General features: G+C 37.9%; 1 protein-coding gene across 2 annotated transcripts in view; it reads right to left on the reverse strand.

The window, feature by feature from the left end:
• Window positions 1–14,801, reverse strand: part of LOC127632516 (filamin-B-like) — a 98,592-nt gene that overhangs the window by 41,517 nt on the left and 42,274 nt on the right. For both annotated transcript variants that reach the window (XM_052111133.1, XM_052111132.1), the window contains exons 5-10: window positions 11,363–11,556; window positions 9,379–9,541; window positions 7,882–8,082; window positions 4,807–4,944; window positions 4,425–4,551; window positions 67–203 (exon numbers count right to left, since the gene is read on the reverse strand). In XM_052111133.1, the coding sequence (XP_051967093.1) occupies window positions 67–203; window positions 4,425–4,551; window positions 4,807–4,944; window positions 7,882–8,082; window positions 9,379–9,541; window positions 11,363–11,556 (960 nt within the window). The remainder of the gene's footprint in view (window positions 1–66; window positions 204–4,424; window positions 4,552–4,806; window positions 4,945–7,881; window positions 8,083–9,378; window positions 9,542–11,362; window positions 11,557–14,801) is intronic.

The following is a 14,801-nucleotide window of genomic DNA, read 5'->3' on the forward strand; positions in this document are numbered from 1 at the left end:
TATATACTTATGTGTTGAGAGGTAGTTAGTCAGATTAGTATTCACTCTAAAATCATGTGATCTTACCAAGCACGCCAATGTCAGTCCCGATGGATTCGGCCACAAAGTCTGCAGACTTGCCCACAACGCCTCCCTCCAGACCAGGACCCCACGCTCGGATCTTCTGCGGTCCGGCTTCAGAGCCCACCTGAACCTCGATAGGACTGACCACAAGAAAACAGACACCTAATGTCAGATATCTGTGCAGTTTATTCTGAACAATTATCAAGAACATGTCATTCAGTAATAAAAAAACTACAATTTATATAAAATGGAAATTTAGCTATCTGTTTGCACTATTATTTTTGTTTGCATTGTGACATTATTTTAATGACAAGTAAGCACATTCCTCACAGTATGAAATATTATTGTAATACTAGCATCTCATTACTGCATGTGAAATAGGACATTTAGGGACATTGGTTAAAAAACTTTAATGTATCGTGTATTAATGATATATTGTATGGGATTGTGAAAATGTGTTGAAATGTCAAAAATCTTAATGGTTCTAAAATAGGCTTTATTTTTATTTTATGCTAAATATAATTTCCTATTTTATCTCTTGATTTTGGGATGAAATTTGATGCTGATAGCTCCCTGCTAAATATTGTGTTTTCATATTTAGTGTTATAATTTATAAAAAAAATACATTTAATGAAATTGTACATCATAAAAATTATAAATACATCATTTTTGAAATATGAAATCACAAAAAGTCCATTTTGTTTCAAATAAGCACAATAATAATAATTCAATAATAAGCACACTGCTAAACAACTTAAATGACTCTTAAACTGCAGCTTAAGCACAACACACAGCGCTGCACGCTCTAGTTTGTCTGAATGTTCAATTTCCAACATTACCAAGAGTCATAAATCTCAGCTCTGACGTTACGTAACCGGAAATCTCCCATTGAAAAGAGTTTGTGTTATTAAGAGTAACCACAGAGGGCGAATATTTGATTTTAATAGGGGTCACGGCTCAGTTTCCCCCCGTGTGTGTATGCAGGGCTGTTTTCCAGGTGAACAGGAGGGCGATTGTTTTAACTCGGGCTTGTCTCTTTCATTAAGGCATTTCGTCTTATACAGAGCCGCTATCTGATTGGCCGATACTCCATGCATGTGATGACCAAAAAGTGTATGCACATAAATACCAGCATGCAGCCTAAGGCCGCACACCACGGCATCCTATAAAAGTTAAGAAATGCACAAAAATGTTTAGTTCAAAGGAATAATGAAAATTCTGTCATTATTTATTCTCCCTCGTACCATTTTATTACTGTATTATTTTCCTTCAACCATGAAACACAAAAGCAGAATGTCCGTGCTGCTCTTTTCCATACAATGAAAGTGAAAGATAAACAGAGGCGGTCAAGCTCAGAATATCCATTCAAAAGTTTTGTGTGAGGAGCAACTCTAAATTTAAATCATTATTAACTGATAATCTTCTTACTCTCAAATCTCATTTGTGTTTGCATGTCTTGCAACCTCTCATGATGCACAAATTTTGAAAATGTGCAAAATTAAAAAATCATACAAATGCTATTTAATAGCAACAACTGAGGGCAGGATTTTTAGTAAATCATGCCTTGCATTACTGTCTGTTCCACACAAAGCTATCGCATGACTTCAGAAGACTTGGAATATAGCGCATATAGTACGGTAGCCATATGCACTCCACTTATGGTACTTGTATAGTACTTTGTGTCATTTCTGGAGCTTGCTAGCCTTTAGTCCCCATTCACTTCCATTGTATGGAAAAGAGCAGTGGCAACATTCTGCCCAACATATCCATTCCTGTTCCACTGAAGAACGCAACTCCTACAGGTTTGAAATTACACGAGGTTCATAAATTAAGACAGAATTCAAATTTTTGGGTCAGTACCCCTTTTTAATTCCCACTGCCACAGTTGCATCGTAAAAAAACGGGCACATTTCTGCATGACTGCACATCCACACACTACGAGAAAACAAATCAAACCGAAAACACAGCAGTTGTTTCTGTTCTGCGGTTCATTAAATAAGATGTTTATCCTACAAGGTTCACATCCATCAGGTCGCTTGTGAATTTGATTGAATGTGTACAAGGATTAACGCACGCTACGTCTGTTTCCTGGTGGTCCCGAGTGGCACTGGCGCTCTCACACGAGCACATGATGTCATGCTGCTTTCCATTTTGTCTTTCAAAGCCACCACACTTTTGACATCCAGAGCCAAGGGTTGCACACTAACGAGTCTGCTTGGCAATGGATACGACCTACATACCGTTTCATACTTGAAGTTAAATCAAGCTTTTCTAATCAGCTAAATTCTGGACATGGTTCTTAATGGTAGCAAACGAATGAAATACAATCAACTCAAGCTATTCAACACTGTTTGCATCAACACAATCTGTAAATTTGCACGTCTGGTCTGTTTATATTCAAGTCTTTATACCAAATCAATCCTGATCAAATGTATCCTGCTGTCAGCCCTGAAATCCAAAATACTGAACGCTGATGGAAAAAGAAAAAACATCTGGAGGTGATCAAGAGAAGATTTGTTTCTCTACACCATTATTGGTAGAACTAGAACAAATTTGTTCTGACCAAGTCTATTATTGTTAAAAACTTTAGCAAAGACAAAAACTTGGAAATTGGACAAAAGGACAAAAGGTACAGGACTGTGTAAAAATGCTGGAAAAATATAATAAAAATGTGATTTAAAGTTGTTGAATATAACTATAGAATCAACACATTAAGTTTATTGCAAAATGTTCATAAATATACAAATAAATAAGTAGTTTGAGAGTGTTGGGACAGGGTCTCGATTGCGTCGTTCATGGGAGTGGCCGGTCGCTGCAGAGCTCTTTTGTCGTGCTTTGTTCGCCGCAATTCTCCGACTGGTGGATCATTCTCACCAGGAAGTCCACTATTAAATCATTTATTTCAATTAAGTTGAAATAACGCAGACTGATGGCAAACAGAAGCATATACCATCAATTAACAACCTTTAAGCTCATGGTACATCTGTCTTAAAGGTTTATACTCATTGTTAAAACCCAATGTACCTATGAAAAAAAATGAACAAGATTTCAAGATCTAACTAATCCATGTTCGTTTCCTGATATCAGAGTTTTCAATGAATGCGGTAAAGGAGTGTTTTCGAAACATTCAATGAAAACATATTGGTATGGATGCGGCCTCAAATGAATACTGAAACACAATAAAAATGAAACAAAAACATAATATCAGGAATGCATATGTATCGTCTGCTTATTTTATCAGGCTATTATTGACCAAATTAAAAACATCTGCATATCTGTTATAAGCATGAAAACGCTAATATGAAAATCCGGTTTATTTATTATCATCACACTTTATTAAAACAGTGAATTCAAATGCACAATCCAGAAATAATGAAATGTAGAAGGGTTGGCTCCTAAGAACATGTAATATTACATTTGTATTCTCTCGTTCTCACATTAATAAGGACAAACTGGCGTTCCAGACGTGACAGTTGTGAATGTGGCACTTACAAATATATGATGAGGGAAAATCATCCAAACCGCTGTGACACACTTTGACTTCTGAGGCATTGGTATGGTATTCATTAAGGCTGCACGATTGATTAAGATTAAAATCGCAATATGGCCTGGCATGATAATTACACTTTAATAGGCTGCGTTTTAAAATATAGCATGTATTTCAGTGCTTCAGTCAGTGCTGTGTGAGCAAGCGGCGCCCTCTAGCGGTCTGGACGGCAATATCCATTATCCAATACAATGTGACAGAGTATAAAAGGGCATTTTGTTCTTTTGGTTTTACCTTTTTAAATTTTCCATGACGTGGTTGACATTTCTGTGGAATTGCCCATCATAAGCATAATATGAATTTGTAATCTCATTCAGTATATACATATAAAATGTTTTTTGAACTGCAAAAACAAAAAAGGTTATAAGTACAAATAGCCTTTTTTTCACATGAATCATCATGCTATAATATTTACGGTCTTTTTAATATTATTTTTTTTTACAGCATTGTGTCTGGCTCGCTTAAAAATGTTGGCATGTCATGTGTTCAACTAATCTAATTCATGTTTAAATGGGAATTATTTATTGTTAGAACAATAATAAAAAAACATTTTTAAAGCATAATTTAAAAACAGCAAAACAGCGATCTGATGACAAAATAAGGTAAGTGGCAAAATATCGGTATCTGTATTGACCCGTTCGTTCTGTATTGAAAAAATAATTCCTATCTCTGCATCTCTGCTTAATATTCAAACAAAATAAAAATGATTTAAGAATGACTAAAACCAACTAACCAACCTGATTTGCACAACTGTTGATCACGTTTTACAGAGTTTGGAATATTCTGAGAGATGTGATTGGATGAGGAAACTCACCTCTTGGGGATGTGCGGCCCGCCCCAGGTGATGGTGACTGTGTACTTGCCAGGTGTGTGTGGATAGTACTCATAAGAATACACACCATCTAATACGTCTTTCTGTTTTACGGGCTCCTCCAGGCCTTCTGCAAGTGAGAAAAGTTTCAAGAGAAACCGTTTTGTAATTTAATTTCTCATTGTATAATTGAAGTACCATCACAGCACTTCTTTTAAGGAAAAGTCTGTCCAGAATTACAGTGAAGAGAGTCTCAAAAGTAGAGACATCTGGAAAGTTTCTCAAAGTTTCAAAAAGTGGAAAATTTATGTTTTATGGTTTTGTAAATTTTGAGAGAATAAGTTTGTGTGAAGTTGAACCAATTTTATGGTTTTAAGTTACTTACTGGGTCCCTTGACTGTGACCTTTAGATCACCACTTCCTGCGTTACGAGTGTCGACTTTAAAATCGGCCACCTGTCGTACTCTCACGCCTCTGGGCTGCAAACCTCGTCCTGTGGCGCGGCACGCACCTGGCACAGATGCTGAAACACACACATACACAAATGATTGATGACTGGCCATTGATTTATTGACAATTAATGCAAATAATATGCATAAATTAAAATGAATTAGAAAGTGGACTCAGCGATATTTGTGTTTATGTTGCAGCATCACCCAAAACTGTTCAGTTACCAATGTCACTGTAAAAATGTGCTATTCGCAGTCAGACAGGACTAACTTTTTCTAAGAGTGAAAGTGTCCAGTTACAGGGGATTATTAAGATAATTATATTCCGCTGGTCATGTGATCTCAACAAGGTAACCCAGCATTGATATGCATCTTACAAGCACCCAGAAAACAATACCGCTGCGTAACACCACACCATCAATTAAACACTCTATTAATGCCATACTATCATTGGACCGAGTCCTCCGACATTTACCGAACAGCAGAATTATATCCACGAGAGTGAGCCAAAACCCACATCACTGACGGAGAGAGGGACTCCACGGCGTCCCGCTCTCTCATTAGACTCAGATGTGGTGGAGTCGTGCGGCCCAGTGCCATTCAGCACACAGAGCTTCATTCACCTGCAGCATAACAGAATGACTATCCATCAAATAAACCTTCTGAGACACAAATATAACCTCCCGTATGATGACATCACACACTAAACTCTAAAAATACCCGCAAGTGGAATTTGAAATAATCATTTGTTTGAATGAACAGAAAAAGTGGAACAAAATGTTTCTTCCAAAGAAGTTGAAAAGGCATTTTGGCCTTTTTACCAAAAGTATTAATAGTACAGTTGTGTTCTATAGGATTGGAAAATACTGCAAGCCAGATTCGAACTCGTGTCTCCCGAATGAGCACCACGACTCAATGTATTTCAATACCATTTGGAGGAAATATCTTTATTTAAAAAGGATGTTATGGATTTATGAAGCTCTTTGATAGTGAAATGTCTTGAAATACAACTACATTGTTCTGTAAAACTGTTAAAAAGCATAAGCCCTTTTCCTCTGGGTCTCATTTTGGTTTTACGGCACATGTGGTTGATTTTCCCGTTCAGCAGTTTGTGTGTTTTGGTTTCTGAGGTCGCGCTCATCTAATCTGCCCAACAAATGTACTTTAAAAATCAAAAATGAACAGCAACGGTGATAAATACTAATCCGATGGGAGCACTAAAGCTACTGACCTTCCAAACCACAAGCTGTGAATTTTAGTGGAAAGAATAAATATACATAAGGAGACCGGGGCCGGTGTTACACTTTTACTCCAGTAGATTTATTTAGTAGACTTTAATATTTTTTTTTTTAATAAAAAAAATAAATATATATTAAATCATGTTACCTGGAAAAAATGTGCATATACCCGATCTACATGTAATGGGGCAAGTTGTGACAATGAAACCTTATTACGGAATTTATGCTGTAACACAATCGTGAAACAAAACAATGAAAAGCAAAAATCTAAAAGTTGTCCGACACATTTTGTAATTAATACATTGTACAAATGTACATATTTCAAAACACATGTGACAACAATTCTTGCCCCTATCCTGACCATTTCAGTTGAGAGAAGGGACATTTATTTTGTGCTCCTCAAATGCATTTAATTAGAAATGTGGATGATTTCAGCAGGGGACCATGTGCACATGCAAAACATGTTGTTAGTTTTAAAGCACTGGGAGATATGATGTAATCCAGCTTAGAAGATTCAACAGTACATTCACCATTTAAATTTGAACAGTAACAATTTATAAAATTGTTAAAACAAGCCTGTTAAATCACCAGCATGATAAAGTAACTACACAGGAAAATCAATTAAAGTCAATTTCTGTTACAACACAATTGTTGCATGCTACCTGGTTGGAAAAAGCTGCTTCATGGACAAGGAATTTGGTGTTTAAGCTTTTTTTTTTTTTTAATCTGTTCAGCGGTACAACATGTTCAGTGACGCACACATACAGCAATTGTGCAGGAACACTACTCAACGCACACACACACAGAATAGTCAAGAGTTGTGTCAGGTGGTAAGGATTCAATGGAAAAACCAAAAGCTTCTTTTCTAAGGTTGGGATCAGAGAAAAAAAATAAAGAATGAAAACAAATAATCTATTAAAATGATTTGGTTCTATTAACGGTTCTTGATTGCCGGCATTCATCTGCAGAACTGGATGCAACACCGCATTAACATGTTTCCTGCACCACTGTTAAATGCATCATGGCTAAAGAAATGATGTTGTAGCAGAGTAGCAAGCGCTTGCATTGTCAATTGATTGACAGCAATATTAATTAGTAATCAGTCTATTGTGTTGTCCACGCTGGTAGCACATGTAAAAAAAAAAAAAAAACCTTCCAATATGACCAGTGTACAGTAGTCCTGTTCACAAATAAATGAATCTTTTGAATTGAATCAGAATTGTAAAATTCCTTAATAATTTCCATACCTATACCTTTCATAATAAAACACAAAAGCAACGCAATAAAATGCATACCGTATATAAAACCCCAATTTTTCAGTGTTAGAATGTCTATTGAGCTTTGCGCCGTTCACATGCACTGAACACAAACGCCATATTTAACAGTGTTAGAAAATAGACTAAAAACTAAAACATGGGGTGGAAATGAACCCTGACCTTAACAGCACCACAACCAGATTTAAATAAGCTGGCAGCAGCACACACGCCACAAACGAGCACGCTGACAAAGTGCGGCTTCACTTACACGGCTTTTATAGCAAGTAAAACTACATACAATTACTGAAATCTCTCTATTATAGTCCACAGAGCAATAATATCCAACTGAATGAGGCAATCCACACATCTGAGCTGCTGTCGATTCTGACTTGACAATTAATCAAGAGAAAAGAAAAGTCTTGATAAAGGGTCCCATTTACTGCTTCCAACTACACATTCAACCAATTGCAAGCATAGAAAGAGGACACTCAATGAGAGCGTTCTGTATTTAAGGTACCTGGGCCAACGTTGATGGTGAAAGGGCTCTTGGGGATGGCGATTCCTCCAAATGTTATGTTGATGTTGTGGGGACCAGCCTGCATGGGTTTGTAGGCACAGCGGTATAGATTTTCCCCCTTGTCTTCCATGATGACCTCCACAGTGTTGTTCTTACTCTGAGGGTCTTTTATCACAGCGGCCACGTCACCCACTCCGGCTCCTGTTTAATGAAGAGGGAACAAAGTTCAAGACTTGGGGTCTTCTAAACACTTTTGGGACAATAAGAAGTAATATTGGGGACATCATTTTGCCTTGATGTTCTTGGAACAACATTCCTATGAACAGATTACATTTTGGGGATTATGTCTTCTGAAGCGGTTTTAGGTGAGAACGGACCAAAACAAACTTATTTTTTTCACTATAAATCTTGCCATCTGCAGTCTCCTAGGCACGATTATAATTTGAAGCTCAAATACACTTCCTTGTGCTTGATGCATCCGAAGATCACCTGTACAGCGCATGAACAGACAGTTTATATGGACAGAGATTACCTTTATGCTGCCTTTGATTGTAGTGGATATATTATTATATCCATAAAATATCTTTAATAGAAAGTCATAAAGAGTTTAAGACAGAAAAAGGTGGAGTAAATGAAGAATTGACATTTTTGGATCAACTATTCCTTCAAAAGACATTTGAGACTTCGGGACAGTCTAGACCAGGGGTGTCACACCCGGTTCCTGGAGGGCCACAGTCCAGCAGAGTTTAGTTCCAACCCTAATTAAACACACCTGAAGCAGCTGATCAATGTCTTCAGGAGTGCTTGAAGATTACAAGGAGGTATTTTGGAGCAGGGCTGGAACTAAACTCTTCAGGGCTGCGATCCTCCAGGAACTGAGTTTGACACCCCTGGTCTAGACTTTGAGGGCCGTCAACACTTTGACAGTAAACAATTTGATTGGTTCATAGGAATGTTGATTCAGGACCTCATCCTACTTGGAAAAATGATGGTCCCTGTCATGAAGGTCCCAAAGTCTTGATGGCCCTTCAAGACTTTGGGACCTTCATGACAGGGACCATAATTTTTTCAAAGTAAAACGAGGTCCTGAATCAACATTCCTATGATCCAGTCAGATTTTGGTTCTGTTAAGGGTTCAGGTTTAGGAAAAGTGCTTTAACAATATTCTAATGAACCCATCATACCTTCTGATTTAAGGGGCATTTAGGGTTAGGAATATGTTTAACAAGAATGATTTTCCAGGACCAACAAAAGATGATGACCTACAGTAAACTTCAAAGGCCTTTGAGACATTGGGGCCTTCAAGACTTTGGGGAAGTGTGCCACTTTTTTCTACTCTTAGAAAAGCTCAAATAGAGTTTTCCAAACATAGTAACATATTGATAACGTGTTGTGAATTTACGCAGGGTTTGGACAAAAAAACATCAGAAACGTTGGATTTCAAACCATTTTTATTGTAATCAGTCTCACTTTGAGGCTGTTCTAATTGGTTCACACCTGCTGTGTAGATGTCAAAATAGGTGGGTTTGTTGGCAATGTTGCCCAGTGGTTCCAGTCCGGGTCCTTTAGCCGTGACTTTAGTGGGATCTCCCTGCGCTTTGTCCACCTCCACTTCAAATGGACTCTTTGGAATTTGTTGTCCAGCAAAAAGTACGGTCACCTGAAAAATGCATGCAAAACACACTGACCCTATATTTCACAGAATGAATCCTGGAAAATCCACAGTACTGTGTTTACACATAATACACCTATCGAATTTACACTGACCCCCCCTACATGACTACAGTGGGTACGGAAAGTATTCAGACCCCCTTACATTTTTCACTCTTTGTTATATTGCAACCATTTGCTAAAATCATTTAAGTTCATTTTGTTTCCTCATTATTGTACACACAGCACCCCATATTGACAGAAAAACACAGAATTGTTTACATTTTTGCACATTTATTAAAAAAGAAAAACTGAAATATCACATGGTCCTAAGTATTCAGACCCTTTGCTGTGACACTCATATATTTAACTCAGGTGCTGTCCATTTCTTCTGATCATCCTTGAGATGGTTCTACACCTTCAATTGAGTCCAGCTGTGTTTGATTATACTGATTGGACTTGATTAGGAAAGCCACACACCTGTCTATATAAGACCTTACAGCTCACAGTGCATGTCAGAGCAAATGAGAATCATGAGGTCAAAGGAACTGCCTGAAGAGCTCTGACAGAATTGTGGCAAGGCACAGATCTGGCCAAGGTTACAAAAACATTTCTGCTGCCCTTAAGGTTCATAAGAGCACAGAGGCCTCCATAATCCTTAAATGGAAGACGTTTGGGACGACCAGAACCCTTCCTAGAGCTGTCCGTCCGGCCAAACTGAGCTATCGGGGGAGAAGAGCCTTGGTGAGAGAGGTAAAGACGAACCCAAAGATCACTGTGGCTGAGCTCCAGAGATGCAGTCGGGAGAAAGTTGTAGTAAGTCATCCATCACTGCAGCCATCCACCAGTCGGGGCTTTATGGCAGAGTGGCCTGATGGAAGCCTCTCCTCAGTGCAAGACACATGAAAGCCCGCATGGAGTTTGCTAAAAAACACCTGAAGGACTCCAAGATGGTGATAAATAAGATTCTCTGGTCTGATGAGCCCGAGATAGAACTTTTGGCCTTAATTCTAAGCGGTATGTGTGGAGAAAACCAGGCACTGCTCATCACCTGTCCAATACAGTCTCAACAGTGAAGCATGGTGGTGGCAGCATCATGCTGTGGGGGTGTTTTTCAGCTGCAGGGACAGGACGACTGGTTGCAATCGAGGGAAAGATGAATGCGCCAAGTACAGGGATATCCTGGATGAAAACCTTCTCCAGAGTGCTCTGGACCTCAGACTGGGCCGAAGGTTCACCTTCCAACAAGACAATGACCCTAAGCACACCGCTAAAATAACGAAGGAGTGGCTTCACAACAACTCCGTGACTGTTCTTGAATGGCCCAGCCAGAGCCCTGACTTAAACCCAATTGAGCATCTCTGGAGAGACCTGAAAATGGCTGTCCACCAACGTTTACCATCCAACCTGACAGAACTGGAGAGGATCTGCAAGGAGGAATGGCAGAGGATACCCAAATCCAGATGTGAAAAACTGGTTGCATCTTTCCCAAAAAGACTCATGGCTGTATTAGATCAAAAGGGTGCTTCTACTAAATACTGAACAAAGGGTCTGAATACTTAGGACCATGTGATATTTCAGGTTTTCTTTTTTAATAAATGTGCAAAAATGTCAACAATTCTGTGTTTTTCTGTCAATATGGGGTGCTGTGTGTACAATAATGAGGAAACAAAATGAACTTAAATGATTTTAGCAAATGGTTGCAATATAACAAAGAGTGAAAAATTTAAGGGGGTCTGAATACTTTCCGTACCCACTGTATTACATTGAAATGTTCTTTAGGATGCTGTCTATTTCAGGTTCCGATGAGAGAATGCAATTTTTTCCTGACCTTGTGAGGTCCCATGACCTGAGGGATGTAGGTCACGCTGTACGTCTTTTTGCTTTCGTTCAGCAAGGGTTTGACCTCTTCTCTGCAACCCTCAGGGTCTTCAACGTAGACCGTGACCTGCCCTTGACCTGCGCTGAAGGTGTCCACCGTAAACACAGCGGGACGCATCACTCGGTTACCCGTCGGCTCAATACCTGCAAACACACAATGGATTAAAGACACCAGATGAGAAATAAATTAAAGACCAGCAAGAATTCCCACTTTTGGTGCAGTCCAATGATTTCCCAAGCAGAAACCACTCACACGTAACTTGTGGAACGTGATATGAAAAGTGAAGCTGCGATTGTAAATCTCTGATCACACTGTAATAAATGGTTTGCTTACCCAGTATTGATGTCGTGTTTTCTTGTAAAAATGTCTAAACAGCTTTAAAAGAAGATACTTTTATAATGTAACATATTAAGTCCTGTTTTCAGAGAGATCTAACAAAAATGAGTAAGATGTACTTTAATTTGTTTTTCTCCCCATTGGCAAATAGATTAATATTGAAGCATAAACATCACAACATTTTCTAGATTTCTTGGTAACAAGACTTAATATCTAAATGTATCTTGTTCTAAATATATTTTATTAATTTATATGGATATTTTTAACTGGAAACAAGACAAAAATACGGAGTAAGAAAAATATATTTTTTGCAGAGGGAAAACGAAAAACACTGTATATTCCTTATTAAAGCGCAACAGAACCACATTCTATGGCGTATAAAATGGAAATTCGACTTTGCACAGTGACACTGCAAATGAGATATGATTTCCATACATTATTTAATTTTAGCCCTAAATAGACGCAATGGGCATTAAAACAAAAATTCTTAATATTCCCCATCCATTAATTGGCTGTATCTCTCTCCTCTGCACCAGTAGCTGGTGTGTGGTGAGTGAACTGGTGCAGTATGGCTGCTGTCACATCATCCAGATGGATGCTGCACACTGCCCGTGGTTAAGGAGAGTCCCGTTCACTGTGTAAAGTACAGAAACTACATGTGTAGTGTCAGAAAAGCACTATATAAATGTAAAGTTCATTCATCCCATCTAGACTGACAAAATCCCCACTGTTTAAAAGAGTGATGTAAGAATATGTATTTATTGCTTAAAACTTTAGGATGTGTGCTATGGACAGGGCAAGTATATATAAAATAAATACTAAGCTCAGGGTAAAAGCACTAGAACCTAACAAGCAAAGCACTTTTCATGCACTGAACAAACAACTTCAGTCTCTTAAAAACCTCTTAGCAGTAAATCTTGACTTTGGTCGCCACTTAAGGGCCCCTTGTTTAAGTGCTTCATGCAAGAGCGCTGCTAAAATGTAGCTTTGCCATCAAGGAAAATACTCTGAAAAGCAATGATGGCATTTTTATTAAGTTTTAAACTTAAAATTAATTTATATAATATTATATGTATATAAATATTTTATTTATTTTTTCAATTTTGTATTAAAAAAAAAAAAAATACTAAATATTTGTTTATTTCAAGGTTTAATAAATTTTGAACATGGACTTTTCAACCCCCACTTCACAATGTTTTGGCCATCAGTTATGTAGAACTTGACACTAAAAAAATGTAACACTTAGTAAGACATTTTCCGACACAAACTTGCATTTTCTTAAAACATTGTTGAAGGTACCCTGAACAAGCACAAGCATGTGGAAATTGGTAGTGCCAACCTTTAGTGGAGGCAAATCACACATGCACTTGGAAAAACCCCACAAAGCCACACGCAAACCTCCGGACTCATAAAACACACATTATTTCCAAACAGTAATTCAATTTGCTACTGAAAACAAAAGCTCTACACAGGGAACATGTATGATTTAGGAAACAAGGGTGACTGTGTCACCTTTCAAATTAGTTTGTATCTTTATTTAGTCCTTTCAGAGAGGAGACGATCACTTAATGGAACCATAACCGTGACATTTTTATTCTAAACCGTAAATTACATGGACTTTCGGCTTTGTTGAGTCGGCACCCTGGATGTTTGAAAACAGTGGCGAAGATCTCCCAGTCTGAAGACTGCAGCCGTCATAACCCATCCAGTCGTTAGTGTTAATAATTCAGTCATGGAACATTTGTGCAGGTCACCTCTGGAGTGGGAGTCATAACTCAAACTCATTAGCTACCAGTTTTACTGGTTAAGCCCAATTTACATCACACCATACATCAATCCACAACACAACATTGCATGAGAATTTTGTATTTTCACAGCACTAATTTATATGAGCAAACACAAAGTTCAAAGCTATTGTAGGCAAGGAAACTGCAAATGAAATCATTTAATAAATATTAGAATATTTAAATAGAGTTGTAGAATGACTTGCCGATAACCGCAACCCTGAAAATAAAAGACACGATGTTAAAATTAAAAAGCAGCCCAAAGATGATACTTGTGTTAAAATGAAATACAAATGGATATTATTGATTTATTTAGCAATTTAATTATTAATTTAATGATTTTATAGTTTAACAAATTATAAATTGTTTTTTTTCACTTTTCTCCCAATTTGGAATGCCCAATTCCCACTACTTAGCAGGTCCTCGTGGTGGTGTGGTTACTCACCTCAATCCGGGTGGCGGAGGACGAGTGTCAGTTGCCTCTGCTTCTGAGACCGTAAATCCGCACATCTGATCACGTGACTCGTTGTGTATGACACCGCGGAGACTCCCAGCATGTGGAGGCTCATGCTACTCTCCACGATCCACACACAACTCACCACACGCCCCATTGAGAGAACCACTAATCACCACCACGAGGAGGTTACCCCATGTGACTCTACCCTCCCTAGCAACCGGCCCAATTTGGTTGCTTAGGAGACCTGACTGGAGTCACTCAGCACACCCTGAATTCAAACTCACGACTCCAGGAGTGATAGTCACCAATATTATTTTTTAATGTTGAATACAAAACAGAATAATTTTGGTGTTAAAGTGTCCGATAACCGATATGCATAGCTGATTTTTAATTCTTGTTGTATTTCTGTTTTTAGGCCCAATAAATGCTTTACAAAACAATTATTGCACACAGTCTACAAATAATTAATTGAACTAGTTTTAGTTGAAGTTTAAACTTATTCAAAGCCCCTCACTTAATAAACTTTTAACGTTTTTTTAAGCCTGATATTAAAAGAACCAGTCACAAATTAAGTGTAAATATCGACCAAACTCCATTAACAAAATTATGTATAAAACATTTTAAATATTTAATGGTTTAATTTAGAGTAAACCAAAAAAAGTAGCATTGTCCATTGGTTGAACTCACTCTGTGATTGTTGGTTTTCATAGTTTAAGCATTCCAAAATATTAGACATTTATCAAATGAGTTACAATTGTAGTACTTTTATGGCTGCCACATGTTAACTGAGATTTTGAGATTTGTCTGACGC

The sequence above is a fragment of the Xyrauchen texanus genome, chromosome 39, assembly GCF_025860055.1.
Source record: "Xyrauchen texanus isolate HMW12.3.18 chromosome 39, RBS_HiC_50CHRs, whole genome shotgun sequence".
Lineage (NCBI taxonomy): Eukaryota > Metazoa > Chordata > Actinopteri > Cypriniformes > Catostomidae > Xyrauchen > Xyrauchen texanus.